Genomic DNA, 19,318 nt, shown 5'->3' on the forward strand with positions numbered 1-19,318 from the left:
TGGGACCTGAATGTATATAGAGTACGGGGGTCTTCCGACCTCTGTCACGGCTGGATAAGAGGTAGTCGCGCATGTGCGCGGCTTTCTCCATTCTGTTTTATGGGAGTTACGGTTGTTTCCATAATTCCTATAGAATAGAATGGGGACGTGCTCACGGGCTGCCCCCTCTCCATTCATCCCCTACCTGGATGAGGTGGCCAGCGGGGTGAAGGATTAGGTGAACCCTCTTCTCCATAATGGTGTGGCTTCCAGAGCTGGACCTGCATCTATTACAAATTTTTGGCATGTTATGTGACTATGCCATAATTGTGCGAGGTGGGAATACCCCTTTAACTTCCCATCCCCTATATGTCCTTGCTGATCAGTGATATATGATTTTCTGTGGAAGAGTAAATAGAATTGTCTTGTCTTGTAGCAGACCTCCTATTGTTCCTCTGTGCTTTGATCGTACTTGTTGGTACACAGTACCCGCTTAAAATTCATGTCACAGTGACATTGCCGGGAGCAAGTTACGTAGCCACAGTATGAGGCTAAATTGGTGTATTGTGTGAAGTGTTACAGGATAAGTGTACTGTGGAGATGTATGGGCAGTCTACCGCTACTTATACTCATGTTTATGTTTAATATGCCCATCGCATTTGGGGATTTATCCTTGGGTTCATCTGATGTTTGATATTCTGTTCGAGCATTCATATAATCCACTGATCAAAAATAATGTTTGTTTCTCCCCTCATCCTCTGACTGCAACACAGGAGGAGTTGCCCATTGACTTTAATAGATACAGAAAACACAAGGGGTTAAAAGCACTCCCCCCACCCCGCCTTCACCAGCGTTTTTTGGTCCTTACTAGGGAGATAACTGCAATAAAGACCTTACGCAGGGGAGGAATCTGAGGTCTGCATCCCTTGGATTGCTCAGCTCTGGGCAGTTGAGGTCGGTAAGGGCTCCCCCCTATCTCCTCTCCTTACTACCTCAGGCCCGTACTCCGTGCGTCACCTTTATATTGCGACCTACCTGCTCTCCCCGAGGAGTATAAACTGGCCCTGCTGCATGTAAGACTTGTCTCCTTTGGGTTATCTTCCAGCGGCCAGTGTAGAAAAACGCATGGAGACACTCTCCCTTTATGCTGAAGTACCGAAAGTGGCAATTCTCAAGGGACCAACGTTCAGCATGATCGCCCTGATCTAAGATCTGCTTGTTACATTATTCCTGAGGTAGAGCAGCGTCCAGTGCGAACTCTGGTTCAGTGAGTGTTTCTGGTAGGGTAACCAAGCTGGATTACATATCCCATCCGATATCCTGACCTGACTCTTCTTCGAAAAAACTTGTTGAACATGTTCTTATGACTGGTAAGGCCACCTAATATTCATAAGATATAGATGTACGGAAGGACATCCAATCATGAAGCAAGTCTGTGGTAGGACGTTCATTCTCCAGTTGGACCTCCAGTCTTTTAACCATTTTATAGTCCATTTGTCTCTTCTAAAACCACAGGGTCTTGAACCAGTAGTCAGCTAGAATTGTCAGAAATTTCTTATTGGACCAAGCGGTCATCTGATGGCTATGTCATGAATACAGATAAAATGTCTAAGGTCAGACCAGAAATTATTTTTAACAATCTAAGCTAATGCTGCCCAATGTGGGTTCTGTGTTGGGGTTTTGGGAGTTCTGCGGACTGATTCCCAGTAATGGTGGCTGGTTTAAGAAGGGTGGGAAGCCAAAGGTGGAGTGAAGCGTCGCTCTCCTCCTCCAGCACGTTTGGCTCAGTGCTACTATCTGTTGGGGTCTGAATTAATCTTGGTGTTTGATGCCTGGGGAATTTAATTTTGGGGTCTGAGGGCCTGATGAAGGGGTCATGTGCACTACTCGGTCATTAGGATTGAGGGGTATGTTTTAGGGGGTGTGGTCTATACAAACAGATGCGGCATGTATTTGTGTTGTCCTTAAATTTTGGATCAGTGTTAACATGTCCATATTGAAGATTGGCTATCTGGCCATGGTGGCCTATTGCAGCCCACAGAGGTGATGTCACTATGGACGATTCGACCACCGCATCCTGGTGACACGTCTGTATGGAGAAAGATTTGGTTCCACAGCGCTGTGTCTGGTTTCGTATTCCCTGGGAACAACGGTTTAAAGCTAATACTTTTCGAATGAAAAATCACTTGTACGTCATGACTTAAAATAGACCACCTTAGTGACTGGAGAAGACCAGGTATCTGCTCCGCTTCCCATTCAGAACTGCTTCTGCTCGTTTCCTCTCATTAGAGGATTCTTGGCTTATTAGGGCAATGTACAGACGAGTTAATATGACCAGTTCACTGACCTGCACTCATTGCTGTGGTGCTTCCAATAAGCTACGTATTTATGAATAGAAATCTGATGTCTACGATTTCAATTACAGAAACCAAACTCCTTCACCCTATTAACAGGATTTCATTTATATTGTCTGCTCAACGAAGGATAATTTATGGCTCCCATTAATAAAAACACAGCTGAACATGAACATTAGCTACAAATGACTGAAGGACTATTAATAGGGATGGTGTGGGCGGTATTTCTCGGCTGCCTCGGAACATTGAAAACTTGAGTCATAGAATGTTCTGTTGCTAATATTGATTGTTCTAACCTTACTCCAGGACTACAGGCCCCAGAGCATTTTTGAAAAAGAGACCATATGACATTTTATGGATTTCCTACTCATTGGGGGGAATTTATGAAGACTGGTGTTTCTTACAACAAAATTCTTGAGTAAGATGCGCCTAATTTATTAAAGGGATGCGAACACTATGGGGGTCTGTGTTGAGAAGGGGGCCCAGCACTGAACTTTCTCCTGCTTCGCACTGCACAGCCATGGCGTTTTCCTGCAGCTACCACTGAGGGAGGGACTCGCTGTATATGGATTCTCTCAGCTACTATTAAGTTCTATAGTAGCTGTATAAATCTATAGAAAAAAAAAAACTGTGATGCATCCCTTTGTTCTCCATGCAGCCTGGGCTGATGTTTCATCCCATGTGACTCATACAGCGAATCACAAGCTGTAGAGGTCACATGGGTTGCAGCGTCAGCAAAGGGCGCCAGGCTGCAGGGAGAAGAGAGAAAAATGTCACTATGGCAACGCCCAGAGTGCAAATATTGGCTTTTTTTTTTTTTGCCAACTCTGTTTTCCACAGTGGCGATTCCACCCCGAAAATCTGCACCACAATTTATTGCGTTTTTTTTACCAGAATTTCCTGCGGCTTCCAGGATAAATACACAGCGTACTTCTACGCAGCATATCCGCCCTGTGTGCATATACACTAAAGATAACTCATGAGACTCGTGATATCAATGCTCTGTAAAGATGATACTTCGAACACAAATAAAATTTTTAGGAAACTTTTATTTTATTTTTTTATTACAAATAAAGTACTGATCGGTAGAATAGTTTATAGTTCCATAGATGATGAGGATTACGGTAATGTCTTATATCTATATGACAAGCTTGGGAGTGTCAGGTCCGTATTTCACACCGAATAACCACCTCTGTAAATTGAAAGCTGAAGGCATGCCTGGAAAGAAATAAACCAGCCAAAAATGTTTGGTACATAACTTCCCTTGATCAGACAAAGAGAACTGAACTTTATTCAGAACAAAGAAACACACAGAGAAGACACACGCCCCTCCCTATAGATGTGGGACTTGCTTAAATCCCATTGGCTCCTCAGCTGTAAGTTTTCCTGTACATTCTTCTGCACACTCCTCCTTTGCATTCCAGGGGGCGGTGTCTTCCAGAGGCGTGTTATGCAGGCTCTTTGTGCTCCATGAATCCAATATCTTTGTGTAATATACTGAATATATATATATATATATATATATATATATGTATATGTAAGGATAATATTTTTCAAACAATATACATGGTAATGATCCCTGACAGGAGCAGCTATAAATACATTGTGATTGTTGAAAGGATTTATTAGCATATTGGATACACATGTACTTTTAGTTTTACAGGTTGTCTTTTTTTTGTTTTGTTTTCCATTTGGCAGTGAATTAATCCAAAAATCGCTTATTATCACCATATGTTACATTCATTTCACAAACGTTTATAGAAATCTTCTGCAGGCCTGCAATTTTTTATATATGTAAGGTATTCTGAAATATTAATATACTCCAGACTTGCAGATAAATAATTGATTTGTAGGAGTTTCTGTCCCAGCAGAGCTTACAATCTAATTGTCTAAATGTACATGGTATTATGAGAAGGCAAATTAATTGCTTATTTATTCTTATCTTTGGATTGTGGGTGGGGGCGGGCCAAAGTACTTAAAAGGGTATTCCCATCCCTGTAATGTTATAGCTTATCACTAGGACATGCCATTTCATTATGATTGGTGTGGTTTGACATCTCGGGCCACTGCCGTTCCTTAAAAGGAAGGTGCCTTTGGCATTTCACCCGCATAGTGACCAGGCCACCTGGAGTGCAGAGAACTGCAGAAAAGCTCCATTCAAGTCAAAGGACTATATTGCTGTTCCCTGCACACCAGGAGGCTGGGAGCAGGAAAAAACTGTGAAGGGGCCGCAAAACTTAAGGAATCTGTACGTGGTTAGTAAAACATGGCTGCTCTCTTCCAAAAAAATAACCCCACAGTGGTCCACCAGTTATTTGCAAAATTGCAGCTCAGGCGAATTCACTTCATTGAAGTTGAGCTGCAATACCGCTACATAATCCATGGACAGATGTGGTACTGGTTGTGAAAAAAAAAACTCTCTACAACTCCTTTTTTTTTTTTCTATTTGTCTTTAGCTGGGTCTAGGATGCAGATCCTTTGCTGAGAAAAATGGCTTCTTTAATATACCTATCATTTTGTCACCGAGTCACCCAGATTTCCTAGAAATGCATAGACCCTGCCTCCTACTCCTTATGCAACTCCTCATGTTAGAAAATCTCTTCATGAAGTTCTAGAGCTAGATATACACAAATGCTTTTTTTTATTCAGAGAAATGCACATTGACACGGGGGTGTTTCTCATCTGTTATACTCTATGTGCTTTTTTTTTTTTTTTTTTTTCTATAGGCAAATCGAAGGGAAGGTGGTTGAAATTTCCCGACTTCAAGAAATATTCACAGAGAAAGTTCTTCAGCAGGTAATATAAGGAATTAACTGCATCCCTGCTTGGTCAATCCTGGTCACTCGTCAAGGGGCTTAGAAAGGAAGAACTGGGTGTATAGTAAACATGTCATAACAACAATGTGTTATCGCTGTATAGAAGTAGCATACCCCAATATTGTCAGGCAGCTTGTTGGGTAAATAGTTAAAACTGGAGTGGACTGAGATTGGACATCTGGCCTATTACGTGTCATTTGACGGCAGCTCAGTTTTGTCTTCCCTACACAGGGATCGGGGGCACTGTGGAGACGCGTCCCTCTGACGCGCTGCAGCCCTGGGATGACGTCTCATTCTAATGCGGCCGCTGCAGCGGTCTCATGGTATGAATTGTCATCCTAGGAGGCCGGCCTGGACGAAGAAACACAGAACTAAGTATAAGATTTTTTTTTCCTACTTGCGATTTTTGCGGCGGAATCATAGCATTTTCCGCTGCAAAAATTGCAACAGCTGCTGTTTTGTTGCGGGTTTTATCCCCCCATTGAATTCAATGGTGAAAACCCGCAACAAAGAAGCAGAGATTACACAAATAGAATTGACGCGCTGCGGACTTAAAAAAACAAAATAAATACATTTTTTTTTAAAATGCGACGCAGGTCAATTGTGTTTTTTCTGCTCATCATTTTCGCAGCGTGTGGAGGAGATTTGTTCAAATCTCATCCACTCTGCTGCTACTGTATTATGCTGCGGATTTTCTGCAACAAAATTTGTTGCGGAAAATCTGCGGTATTTACGCTACGTGTGAACCCGGCTAAAGGTAGAGAACCTCTTTAGGCAATGTACGAAAAGCATAGCGCAAAACCTAGAAAATGAAGGTGGAACATGTCAGATGAAAAGAAACATTTCCTTTCCACAAGGAATAAGGACGAGTGAAGTTATTATAGTAATAATAATGAATTAATAACGGTGGAAATCTCATGGGTTAATAGTTCCTATCCTTCCTTTCATCTGGCAGGAAACAGACATTGACAATATCCATCAGCTCGTGGTGGGCGCCACAGAAAATATCAAAGAAGGAAATGAAGATATACGAGAGGTAATGTTCTTGGCCGAAGTCATCTGTACTGTATTTGTGTTTGTGTCTGGAAGAGGCGGGGGAGGGGAGGTTGGTGTATTTGTTGTTATATATTTACCTTGTGTATTGCGGTCTCCTTCTTGTCACACAGTAGATCCATCCTCCACACAGTTAATTGTGTGTGTGTGTGTGTCACGTTTCCTAGAACATTGGCCTGAGCTGTGATTACTACCACCTACAGGAACGCAGCTATCACAAGCCATAACCTTGGCGACGCTCCACCACACGTCTGAATGTTTCCTTTGTCGTGAATATAATGTTTTCATTGTAACGCTTATCACACAAGAATATAAAAAGCAATACACTACTGAGAAGCCCATTATTAGAAGGTGTATTTGAGGGGTGTACTTTGTACCTCTCGTTTGTGTGTGTGTATATGGTATGTATGTATGTATAAATGTGTGTGTATAAAGTGTAAGAGGTAGTTGGCGATATATGCCACTAGAAACCTCATGTTTATCTCATATCTATCTTTTTTTTCTTTCTATCATCTATCTATTATCTTATTTTTCTATCTCGTATCTATCGATCTGTCTACAGGGCCGGCTCCAGGTTTATGTGGGCCCTTGGGCGACAGACTTAGTAGGCCCCTGGCGGCAGTAAAATAGCTGAAAACTTCACTTTGTGCACCCATATAGACGTTAAGCCCCCAGTTTGTAGCCGCATAAATTTAGCACCCTCTATAGATAGTGCCAGACAGCCCCTTCCTCCCAGGTAGTGCCAGACAGCCCCTTCCTCCCAGGTAGTGCCAGACAGCCCCTTCCTCCCAGGTAGTGCCAGACAGCCCCTTCCTCCCAGGTAGTGCCAGACAGCCCCTTCCTCCCAGGTAGTGCCAGACAGCCCCTTCCTCCCAGGTAGTGCCAGACAGCCCCTTCCTCCCAGGTAGTGCCAGACAGCTCCTTCCTCCCAGGTAGTGCCAGACAGCCCCTTCCTCCCAGGTAGTGCCAGACAGCTCCTTCCTCCCAGGTAGTGCCACATAGCCACCTCCCTGTAGGTAGCGCCTTTGACGCTCCCTCTAGGAGTGGAATCCCCAGCCAGAGCATTGCCGACGGCTGGGGATTCCGCTGCAGGAGAAGCCCCTGACGTTACTGTCCATATATGGATAGTGTTGTCAGGGGCAACTTCAGAGCCATAGTCCCAGGCTGCTAGCACTCTGCCTGGGACGCTGCTCTGCTCCTGACATCACTGTCCTTATAGGCCCAGGTAGGTGTACCTGTCGGTCGCTGTAAATTGGCTGTTTAGCATGAAGGAGGGATGCATGTGGGATTTTGAGTTTCTCCTCTGGAACACCGTGATGTTGGTTTTCTTTGCATTGATGGGTAGTGCCCACGTGGAGCTGAATTTTTCTAGGATTTGCAGGTTGTCTTGGAGGCCATTCTCGTTTGGTGAATGCAGCAGAAGGTCATTTGCATACAACGAAAATTTCACTTGGGTGTCATGGAGGGTGAGTCCTGGTGCTGAGGAGGATTCCGGAGCTGTGGTCAGTTCATTGATGTAAATGTTGAAGAGCGTTGGACTGAAGCTGCATCTCTGTCCAACTCCTCGACTCTGCTGGAAATAAGCCGTCGTTCTCCCATTCACCTTCACGCTTCATCTGTTCTTAGTATAGGAGCTTCTGATGACGTCATAGGTTTTACCTCCTATTCCGCTCCCTAGCAATTTCAGGAATAGGCCCGGGTGCCACACTGTTCCGAAGGTCCACAAAACAGGTGTATAACTTCCCGTGCGTTGTATTGTGGTCGTGGCTCTTGATGAGGCTGCGCAGGGTGTAGATGTGGTCAGTGGTGCGGTGGTTTGGCATGAACCCAGCTTGGCTTTGGTTGAGGACGTTGTGCTGGTGAGGATGCTGAGTATTCTCTTCAGGTTTCTGTTGAACAGTTTCCCCAGTTGCTGCTGACACATATTCCTCGGTAGTTGGCTAGGTCATACCTGTACCCGCTCTTGGGTATAGGTATTCTAAGGCCTTGGTTCCAGATTTGAGGAATGTAGCCGACATTCAGCACGATATTGAATAGTTTTGCTATTGCGGCCTGTATTTCTGGCGGGCTGTGTTTTAGCATTTCTGGTGATATTCTGTCTAGGCTGCTAGATTTTTTACACCTTATGTCTGAGGTCCTCTCTTACTTCATGCAGTGTTATTGGTGTATCCAGGAGATTTTGAAAATCTTTCCGTGTTTCCAACATAATCTTCAATTTTGATATTTGTTCTTGTTCTTGGCTTTGTTCTTCTTTCGGAATGTATTTGTAGAGGTCCCTGATATATTGGAGCCAGATGTTGCCATTTTGGATATGAAGGTTGTTTTTCTTACTATTTTTGCCCATGTGTTTTCATAATTCCCAGAACGAGTTGTCTTGGAGGGCATCTTGGAGTTGGTTAAGTTTGGTGGAGATGTAACTTTTTGTTTTTTCTTTCGGAGGTTGGACTTGTATTGTCTTGTTGTACGCCTCCTTCAGACCGGTGTTGTTTGGGTCTCTGTGCTTCTTATTTGAGGCAGTTCTTAGGGTCTTCCGTACTTCTTTGCACTGATGGTCAAACCAATCATTAGGATGTATTTTTTTTGGCCTCTTGTTGTATCCCTTCACTTCAGACCTCTCTCTGCTATGATATAAAATATATTATTTAGGTCTTTTACAGCTTGATTTACCCCTCCTGGGTCTGTCTCGTACACCTTGTTGTAGGAGTTCTAAAGCATCTCCTGAATTTCTGGTCTGTTGATAGTATATTTTAATTTTGGACTATTTAAAAGATGCGGGTAGGTTGAAGAGGCCGGTTTGATGTGGTTTTTGAGCAGATGGTTTGTTTGTGGATTTAATGTGTAGAAGTAATTGGTTGTGATCTGACAGGTGCATTTGTGGAGTGACTGAGTGCACCAACATTTTCAGGGTCCATATCCGTGATGGCATAGTCTACTACACAGCTGCCTACATGGGAGTTTAGTGTATAACTTCCTAAAGAGTCTCCCTTGGTGCGGCCATTCAGTATGTGGAGTCCTAAGCTTCGACATAGATTCAATAGTTTTTTCCCCACTTTTGTTGACGGTGCTGTCATAGCTGTTTCTCTCTTTCTGTATGGGGCTATGACAGTCGGCCTCTACTCTAAAGATGATGTTTCCATCATTGGTCAGGTAGTCTTTTTCTCTCCCCGTTCTTGCATTGACGTCTCCGTAGATGAGACCGATGCCCAGGGTCTGGAAATGGGCGGCTTCCCTTTGTATAATGTCAAAGCTGTCTGGGTTGGAGTACGGGGACACTGGCGGTACGATGTACATTGCGCAGAGGTACATGTCAGACTGAGAGGTGAGGATGGAGCGGCCTATTCTTATCCAGATGTGGCGGTCTCCTCGCTTCACTGCTTTGATCTGCTCATGGAGCTCCTCTTTGTACCAGACTAATATTCCTGAACACCGGCCCTGCTTGATGTTTTTATTTTTCAGGGCAGGGACAGAGATTTCCCTGTATCCAGTGGGCACCAGGGATTTATTCTCTGTCCTAGTCCATGTTTCCAGGAGGATTTGTATATCAATATTTTTCAGTATTTGGTTGAAGTCTGGATAGTTAATTTTGCATCCAAAGGCTGAGGTGTTGAATATTCCAGCTGCTGATTATAAAGGACGTCATTGTGTGTCCATATACCTTGTAATGAGCGGCACTGTGTAGGACCGGCTGGAGATGTGACAGGTGGATGTATTGTAGATATTCTCGTGTTGTACAGTCACATAAGTTTTCTACATAAAGTGCTGAGCAGGGTCTTTATCTCCTCCATGTCTCTGCTCTGTGTGAGGCAGGGGGTTTCCTCCAAGTTTTTTGCCTCTGGTGGTCTGACCTTGGGTAAAGGGGTTTTTCTCCTGGATATAGTGAGGTGTATGGCGTCTGAGGACTTCTCATTGTTAGTGATGTTTTGGCTTTGGTTGATGCGAGGTCTGGGTTGTCTGTTCAGCACAATGTCTCTCAGTTCTTTGGCCGGAAGGCTGACATTTCATTAGTTGAGGTGTTTGTCATCATACAGGTGGCGACGCTCTATGGAGGAGTGTTGTGCCAGGCTGATGTTAGACATTGAGCTGATGTTCGCTGCCAGCTCTGTGTTGATGGCCTGGGTGATCTTGTTGGGTAGATCTTTTCTTGGGAGCACGGATGATAGAATTATGTTGTGCCGTCTTTGCCTGTTCTGCAATCTGCTATTGCTGGTCTTGGAGGTTTTGTACCCGTGTGTATAATGATATGGTTTGGATTGGTAAAATGTGGGTTATTGATGACTGATGTTACTTGTTCAATATTTGCACAGTGACTTTTACTGACCCTTTTCCTGGGCAGAGTTGCCGTGTATTAAGGTATTTGCCATTTGAGTCTATTATTAGGACAGTATCCGGACATTGTGGCTTCTCTGAAGCTCGTGTCCTGGATCCTGCTTGGTGGTATCATCGGATGCTGCTGTGGTTTGGTTGGTGGTTGGCTTTGTTCCCACATGTATTGATCTGTTTTTTTTTTTTCATTACCTTCAGGTATATTTATTGGTTTGTGGTGATTTGATGTACTCTTAGGGTAATTAACGCTCTGGTCATTGGCTGTCGTTACGTCAGCGCTCTCCCTTGTTCCTGGACACCCCTCCTGGGTCAGACTTTGTGTTTGTGGTCTTAGATTTGCTATATCTAGTCTGAGCTTTGCATTTTCTTGTTGCAGCTCTCGGAGTGTACGTTGTATTCCCTGCAGAGCTGATGTATGTTCACGTTTCAGTTTGTGTATCTCTTTAATTACTTGGCTATTTGTGTTTTTCTCACCAAGATTTCTTTGAACCTCTTCTTTGAATTGTAGAAAGTCTCTTTCTAATTGAGATAAACAGTCTGTGAGAGTGTCCGGTGAGGAGTGTGCGAGATTGGGGCATCAGGCAGCGGGGGTGTCTCTGGAGATTGTGTCTGTAGAGGAATGTCCATCTCTGGTCTTAGTTGCTGGAGTTTGTTGTTCTTTGTAAGTTTGGGCCTGGTCTTTAAAGAGGCTCTGTCACCACACTGTAAGTGCCCTATCTCCTACATAAGGAGATGGGCGCTGTAATGTAGGTGACAGTGATGCTTTTTATTTAGAAAAACAATCTGTTTTTACCATGTTAGGAGCGATTTTAGCTTTATGCTAATTCGTTTCTTAATGCCCAAGTGGGCGTGTTTTTACTTTAGACCAAGTGGGCGTTGTACAGAGGAGTGTATGACGCTGACCAATCAGCGACCAATCAGTGACCAATCAGCGTCATGCACTTCTTTCCATTCATTTAGTCAGCGCATAGTGACACTGCGTTGTTCACTATGTGCTGTCTTATACTGATACATTAACGTTACTGAAGTGTTTAGACAGTTAATAAACATTCCTTCCAGCCAGGCTGCAATGTCTATTCACAATCCCTGCACTTTGTTAACGTTCCTCTGGTACTTACAGCAGAGCAAGCGTAATCTCGCGAGATCTCACTGTAAATGACAGGTTACCGGGAGATTACACTTGCTCTGCTGTAAGTACCACAGAAACGTTACCGAAGTGTCGGGATTGTGAATAGACATCGCGTCCTGTCTGGAAGGAATGTCTATTCACTGTCTAAACACTTCGCTAACGTTAATATGTCAGTATAAGACAGCACATAGTGAACAACGCAGTGTCACTATGCGCTGTCTAAATGAATGGAGAGAAGTGTATGAATCTGATTGGTCAGCTCTTCTCTTTACAACGCCCACTTGGTCTAAAGTAAAAACACGCCCACTTGGGCATTAAGAAACTAATTAGCATAAATCTAATATCGCTCCTAACGTGGTAAAAATAGATGTTGTTTCTAAATAAAAAGCATTACTGTCACCTACATTACAGCGCCCATCTCCTTATGTAGGAGACAGGACACTTATGATGTGGTAACAGAGTCTCTTTAATATGATGAGAGATTTCTTCAAATTCCTCTAGGTTATCCTCATTGCCTTGTATGACACTGGTCCCGTTATTATATAGGTTAATGGTAAGTGTGATACTTCCGTCATTTTCTGTATCTTTTATTCTGATCTGTCGGCCCTTATTGGTGCCACACTGTGATATGCCCTTACAGTGCTGGCACACGGCTGTTTGCCAGGTGGAGGGGTGGTCCGAGTAGAATAATACATTTGTTTTCCTCTTTACTTCTTTACAGGTAAAGTCAGCAAAAAGTGTCCCTGGATTTTGTCTGATGGTGACACGTTTTATGGCTTTCTTTGCTTGAATGGTTCTCTGCCCTTCGGAGTATGTGATCTCCAAGGTGCCTGACCCCCTGTTGTCTAAATCTTGGGTCCCAAACTCAGTCTTATGGACATTTACTTTATTCTACTTTTCTTGTTCTAAATTGTGATTTTCCATTTTTTAGAGAAATCCTTCTATATCTATGGGGTTTGCTTTCTAGTGTTGGTGGTGGAGCAGGAAGTTCTTACCTTTTGGATGCTCCGTTCTCTGGACTTGGTCAGACTTGATACTCCCTGTTTGCAGTCTGTCCTCTAAGCAGAGTTCTTGTTTTTTCTTTCAAATCTTTTATTTTCTTATTTTTTATGAAGAGCGGTTAGTCCTGCTCGCTTTTGTCTTCCATGGAGTCTGAATTTTTCTGGTTATGCCTTAGGCTGGGTTCACATGACCTATTTTCAGACGTAAACGAGGCGTATTATGCCTTGTTTTACGTCTGAAAATAGGGCTACAATACGTCGGCAAACATCTGCCCATTCATTTGATTGGGTTTGCCGACGTACTGTGCAGACGACCTGTCATTTACGCGTCGTCGTTTGACAGCTGTCAAACGACGACGCATAAAAATACAGCCTCGTCAAAAGAAGTGCAGGACACTTATATACATTATATGCAGGACACTTATATACATTATATGCAGGACACTTATATACATTATATGCAGGACACTTATATACATTATATGCAGGACACTTATATACATTATATGCAGGACACTTCTTTCAGACGTAATTTGAGCCGTTCTTCATTGAACTCAATGAAGCACAGCTCTAAATTTACGGCTGTCAGAGAAGCCTCGCAAAATGCGAGGAGGAGCAATTACGGCTGAAACGAGGCAGCTGTTTTCTCCTGAAAACAGTGTCATTTCAGACGTAAAAGCCTCTCATCGTGTGCACATACCCTTACAGTTTGCTCATTACAAGGTATATAATGATGTAGACTCTGGAGCTCATGTTCTGTGCCTCTTACTCCTGGAAACCTGAGTCTGTCAGTCCTATCTATCTATCTATCTCATATCTATCTCATGTCTGTCTGTCTCCTATCTATCGATCATCTATTTATCTATGTTATATTTTTCTTGTATTAAGCCATCTCTCAATTGTATACATAGAAGAAATCACAGCACACACAAGTACAGGGCTGAAACATCGCATTGATCTGGGTACATAAACACTTCTATTCACTATTCCTGGAGTGTTGCGATTTCTTCACTGATTCTATATAGCACATATCTATCACATTTCATATCTGTGTATCCGACTAGCAGTTATCACACTGATTCCACATTGCTTCCAAATGAATAAATCCTTGTGAATGATTTCTCGTCTCCGTCCAGTATAGATAACTTGTAATAGTCCATGTATATAAAGCACGTAGGTCGGACCAGACAGGCACAGACGTCTATCATTTTCAAGGGACTCCTGCAGCTCATTCCTCGTCTATTAGTTTAACACCCCCTAATGGGGTTTTCAGACAAATTAATTTGACGGCATAACCCATAGCCCACATCTTCCTCCATAGCATACACGTTATATTTGTGGGCTTGGGAGCAATCTCCTGCTTTGCCATATTGCGGTGCTAGATCGTCCAGCTAATAACTATCAGGCATTCAGTTTATTATATACACAGACTTGTGACATTGTTTGCCGTTTTGTGTTGTTATTCTCTGATCCGCATTGACATTTGTCCACTGGGGACCTTCTTCCTTCTCCGTTTACTCTCATCTTGTGTATCTGCCAGTCTACGTATAATGGTAGTTTAGTTATTACTGATGGTTTCCCAGTTTTCCCTAAGGTCACACCGTCACTTTTCAGCACAATTTCCTGGATTGTTGACATATCTCATCCCTGCAGCGGCTTAAATTAGGTTGAAAATATCACATTCATTTGAGCTGAAATAAATCCGCTGCAATTAATTCATATGATTTAAAGCCCACTTTTCCTAAAAGCATCTGCTGAATTATTAGAAGAGCGCAATGAACGGAGGATGGGAGTTTGATGGATGAGTAGACTGTAAAGCTGACAGCTGTCTCCAGCCATCAGGACTATGAATATACAGCAGTATGCTTCTGATCTCCAGCTCTGCCGCGGTCATCGGACATGGACTAAATTGGTGGTCTCTGTCTGCTCAGATAGAGGGGAAGCCTAGCCCTAAGGGGTCGCAGCCACAAATGAAGAAGGGGCGCTGTGTGACATCTGGACAAATCGGAACCACCGCAGTTGTGACCCAGTGATTCTACAAGACCAGACAATGTGGCCTTCGACATAGGATCACGGTTATCAGTCCTGATCCCGGTATCCATGTTCACTTTTGGTTTGACCGTGCATGTTATGTCATGGGAGCCAGGATAAACAAAAGAATCCCATATTGTTGCATCCTTTTTTCCACAGATGGCAACCATTGGCCAAGTATCTGCTAGGGAAATGGTGTAGTGATAGATGGTGCTGAGGTAGCTGTCAAAATTGGTCTCCAATGCCTTAGAGGTTCATAGTCCGCCCAGCCATTTAAGAAAGCGGGACAGATGGTGGTGTAATGATGCAATTATGTCTTCTAAATGCATAATAATGAACCGTAATAATTTTGCGAGGTGGGAATATACACAAGAAAAATGTTGTAGTGTGTATAGATTCTGTTCAGTATGTACAGTGGCTTGTATATCTTTTGAGGCTAAGGCTTAGATAAGCAGTCTCCATCCTGTAGCTGTCCAGCTGTAGTAAAACTACAACTCCCAGAATGCCGCTGTCAGGGCATGCTGGGATGTCTAGTTTCACAACAGTTGGTGATTACTGGCCTAGGTATAACTTTGTGATGGACATGCAGGCTACGTCTTTGTGTCAGAACATATAGTCATTAGATTGTTGGTGGATACCAACATAATTGGAGTTCACTGTCAAAAATCTAACATTTAAAGAGGCTCTGTCACCAGATTTTGCAGCCCCTATCTGCTATTGCAGCAGATCGGCGCTGCAATGTAGATTACAGTAACGTTTTTATTTTTAAAAAAACGAGCATTTTTGGCCAAGTTATGACCATTTTCGTATTTATGCAAATGAGGCTTGCAAAAGTACAACTGGGCGTGTTGAAAAGTAAAAGTACAACTGGGCGTGTATTATGTGCGTACATCGGGGCGTGTTTACTACTTTTACTAGCTGGGCGTTGTGTATAGAAGTGTCATCCACTTCTCTTCACAACGCCCAGCTTCTGGCAGTGCAGCACTGTGACGTCACTCACAGGTCCTGCATCGTGTCGGCACCAGAGGCTACAGATGATTCTGCAGCAGCATCAGCATTTGCAGGTAAGTAGCTACATCGACTTACCTGCAAACGCCGATGCTGCTGCAGAATCATCTGTAGCCTCTGGTGCCGACACGATGCAGGACCTGTGAGTGACGTCACAGATCTGCACTGCCAGAAGCTGGGCGTTGTGAAGAGAAGTGGATGATACTTCTATACACAACGCCCAGCTAGTAAAAGTAGTAAACACGCCCCGATGTACGCACATAATACACGCCCAGTTGTACTTTTACTTTTCAACACGCCCAGTTGTACTTTTGCAAGCCTCATTTGCATAAATACGAAAATGGTCATAACTTGGCCAAAAATGCTCATTTTTTAAAAATAAAAACGTTACTGTAATCTACATTGCAGCGCCTATCTGCTGCAATAGCAGATAGGGGTTGCAAAATCTGGTGACAGAGCCTCTTTAAGCCATACATTCATAAAAATATTAAATGCCTAGAGCACTTAGTTCTTTAATTTTGTAATGATGTCATGAAAATGTCCAGAACTCAAAGATACAGACACGGACTTCTGTTCTTGGTGAAAGCAGGAGTCAGAGGTACATGCTGCATGATTATTGTGGCTTGTACCTCCATGGCAGATACTCTTTTAAGCGTACCACCGGTGAAAAATTAAAACTTCTCATTAAAACTGCTTTTAGATTCTACCGTAGAGTTCCCTTAAGAAGCCTTTCAATCAAAACTCAGCTACTTGTGCTGCAGTATGTTTATTATCGTCTGCCTTATTAAACAGTGGCGATGCAGCCCGGTCATGGTCACTGTTTCTATAAGCCAGTTAGCATACGCTACACTTTCCACTCACCCCTCTCCTTTGTTAGTACACTCCTACACACTGGTTTAATCAGTGCTAATGCTGCTGTAATCACAGGACTTTATTAATGAGCAAGCTCCCTTTTCAGGGAATTACAAGCTGTATGTGTCTTTGTTTTGGGTGAGATAGATATGTGTGTGTGTGTGTGTGTGTGTGTGTGTGTGTGTGTATATATGTATAAATATATATATATATATATATATATATATATATATATATACATATACATATACATATACATAAAACAAACAAATCCAGCAGCACCAGTAATGTGTGGGTGCAAGCCACAGGGAACAGACCAAGATCCCAGCTATATACTATTCAAAAAATAGACAGCACTCCGCAGTAAATGTGAAAAAAGTGGGTACTTTATTGCCCCATGTGCAACGTTTCAGCTCTGTCCTCTCTGCTTGAGAAAGGCTCTAGAGGACAGAGCTGAAACGTTGCACATGGGGCAATAAAGTACCCACTTTTTTCACATTTACTGCGGAGTGCTGCCTATTTTTTTAATTGTATATATATATATCTATCTCATAGGCCAAAGGAACGGCACCAGGATTTCAATGAAGATGAAACACGGCTGATTTATTCACCTCAAGTGAGCGACATTTCGGTTCACCACAGAACCTTTCGCAAGCTGTGGTGAACCGAAACGTTGCTCACTTGAGGTGAATAAATCAGCCGTGTTTCATCTTCATTGAAATCCTGGTGCCGTTCCTTTGTCCTATGCTCTTTCTATATTCAAGCTGGGGAACCGATTCTGGTTACGTGCACAGGGCCTAATATTTACCTGTGTTGGAGTGCTGTGTTTATTTGTATCTGGACTGCATATCTGTGTGTGTTTGTGTGTGTGTGTGTATATATATATATATTAATATTATGCCCCCCAGCAGGGAGGAAGTAAAGGGCTGCAGTTATTAAAGTCTCTTTCTACTCATGTAAATGAGTGGATTGTGCAGCCTGCAAGTGAATGAAGCGAATAGCATAAAGCACTTCTTTTGTAATTCTAGATTAGAAGGTTGAATTTTTAAACTAAGATGCATATCGAAGGAGGTTTTTAAGGAGATCACTGGAGGTACACTTTTGGAAATGTTTTGGTTTTATAGGTTTGTTTTTTTTATCTTCATCTCTATCCCCTCTTTAATTTCTTGTGTTTGGTTGCAGGCCATCAAGAATAATGCCGGCTTCCGGGTCTGGATCCTCTTTTTCCTAGTGATGTGTTCATTTTCTTTACTGTTCCTGGACTGGTATGATAGTTAATAATTAAATGGAGCCTTACAGTCGTAACGTAATAATTGCACAATGTTAAATCTGTAAGAAAATGCCACTTCTCTGCCGTACGTCTCCCTCTTGAACATTCGCTTGGATACGTTAATAAATGTCACTTGTGATAATGAGGTTGTGGAGGTGTCTGCAATAACTGGAAGATATAAAGCTGTTTGTATTACCTGCAGAAAGGCCAGACATGTCAACGCTGTTCATACAATGGTTGTTCATTTTAATGTCAAATGAAGCTGCACTTTTTGTTTTTTTATTTTTTTATATTCAGCAGATGTAATTTTTCATCTTTCCTGCTTCTACTCTTTGGGGACTATAAGACCATGATATTTTGTGTAACATCTGGACTATTAAACAATAAAAGGCATGAGCAGGGCTAATCTTGTCTGGTGGATCCCCCCTAAGATATTGAATCTTTCAAACGAAAAAACACCCAAAATACTCAAAAGGCTCGTAAGATGCGTCCAATACGGTAATCCAGCAGCGACGACCATTTACCTGTACTGATGAACACATTACTGTTAATGGGAATAAAACCCCACCCATACACATTGTCCTGCTATCCATGGATCCTACCATTATTAGTGTAATCTGCTGATGAGTGAATGTGTATGGAGACTAATAACATCCACATCCCTGCCCTTCAGTGGAAGAACATGCCCAAGTTCGACATGCACACTGGATAATTGTCAGCCTTGAGGTCATCACTCCAAACAAGTAAAGTCCAGTATACATACAGAGTTTGCCGAGTAGTGATATCGTTCCGCTTATTAAGACTTTTTTTTTTTTTCACCTAATCAGATTGGCTGTTTTTTGATGTGACAGAGAGGACCCTCAGAGCTCCCTATAGTTACGACCCTAAAGTTTTATTTGCACTAGTTTTGATATATATGCACCGTATTTTTCGGACTATAAGAGGCATATTTTTTTATCAAGAATAAAACATACTAAAAAGTCCCTGCATCTTATAGTCGGCAGTCAGGGCCGCCTGACCGCTTCCTTACTCAACCCCTTCCCCACCCATGATGTGCCGGCACTTCATGGAGGGGGATGATGTTTGGAGCGGAGCACCCGCTCCATACGCTGCAGGTATCAGTTGTGTTTTACAGCTGACACGCTGCTCTAACGGCCAGGAACAGCGGTCGCGCTGTTCTTGGCTGTTTAGCTAGTTAAATGCTGCAGTCAATAGCGACCGCTGCATTTATAGGCTTTTTCCCATGAAGGACATTTATCACATATACACAGGATATGTCATAAATGTCAGATAGATGCGGGTCCCACCGCTTGGACCCGCACCTATCTCTAGAACGGGGCCCCATAAACCCCGTTCTATCCTACTCGGCTGTGCTGTCTCCCGGCCACTTCCTTGTTAGGTTGTCGGAATTACAGAAACAGCTTAGCACCGCGAGCTACGCTTTTGCTGGAACTCGGTAGCTACGAAAACAGCGTACATGGTCGAGTTACGGAAATGGCGTA

General features: G+C 43.0%; 1 protein-coding gene across 2 annotated transcripts in view; it reads left to right on the forward strand.

The window, feature by feature from the left end:
- STX18 (syntaxin 18) overlaps nucleotides 1–18,222 on the forward strand; it is a 141,801-nt gene extending 123,579 nt beyond the window's left edge. Inside the window, exons 9-12 of one of the 2 annotated variants that reach the window (XM_075858031.1) lie at nucleotides 5,060–5,129; nucleotides 6,105–6,185; nucleotides 17,575–17,639; nucleotides 17,729–17,815. In XM_075858031.1, the coding sequence (XP_075714146.1) occupies nucleotides 5,060–5,129; nucleotides 6,105–6,185; nucleotides 17,575–17,595 (172 nt within the window). In that variant the 3' untranslated portion in view covers nucleotides 17,596–17,639; nucleotides 17,729–17,815. Of the gene's footprint in view, nucleotides 1–5,059; nucleotides 5,130–6,104; nucleotides 6,186–17,574; nucleotides 17,640–17,728 lie in introns of both variants that reach the window. The other variant, XM_075858023.1, reaches the window with a different exon arrangement.
- Nucleotides 18,223–19,318: the final 1,096 nt, after the last annotated feature.

This window comes from Rhinoderma darwinii, chromosome 1 (genome assembly GCF_050947455.1).
Source record: "Rhinoderma darwinii isolate aRhiDar2 chromosome 1, aRhiDar2.hap1, whole genome shotgun sequence".
NCBI classification, from domain to species: Eukaryota; Metazoa; Chordata; class Amphibia; order Anura; family Rhinodermatidae; genus Rhinoderma; species Rhinoderma darwinii.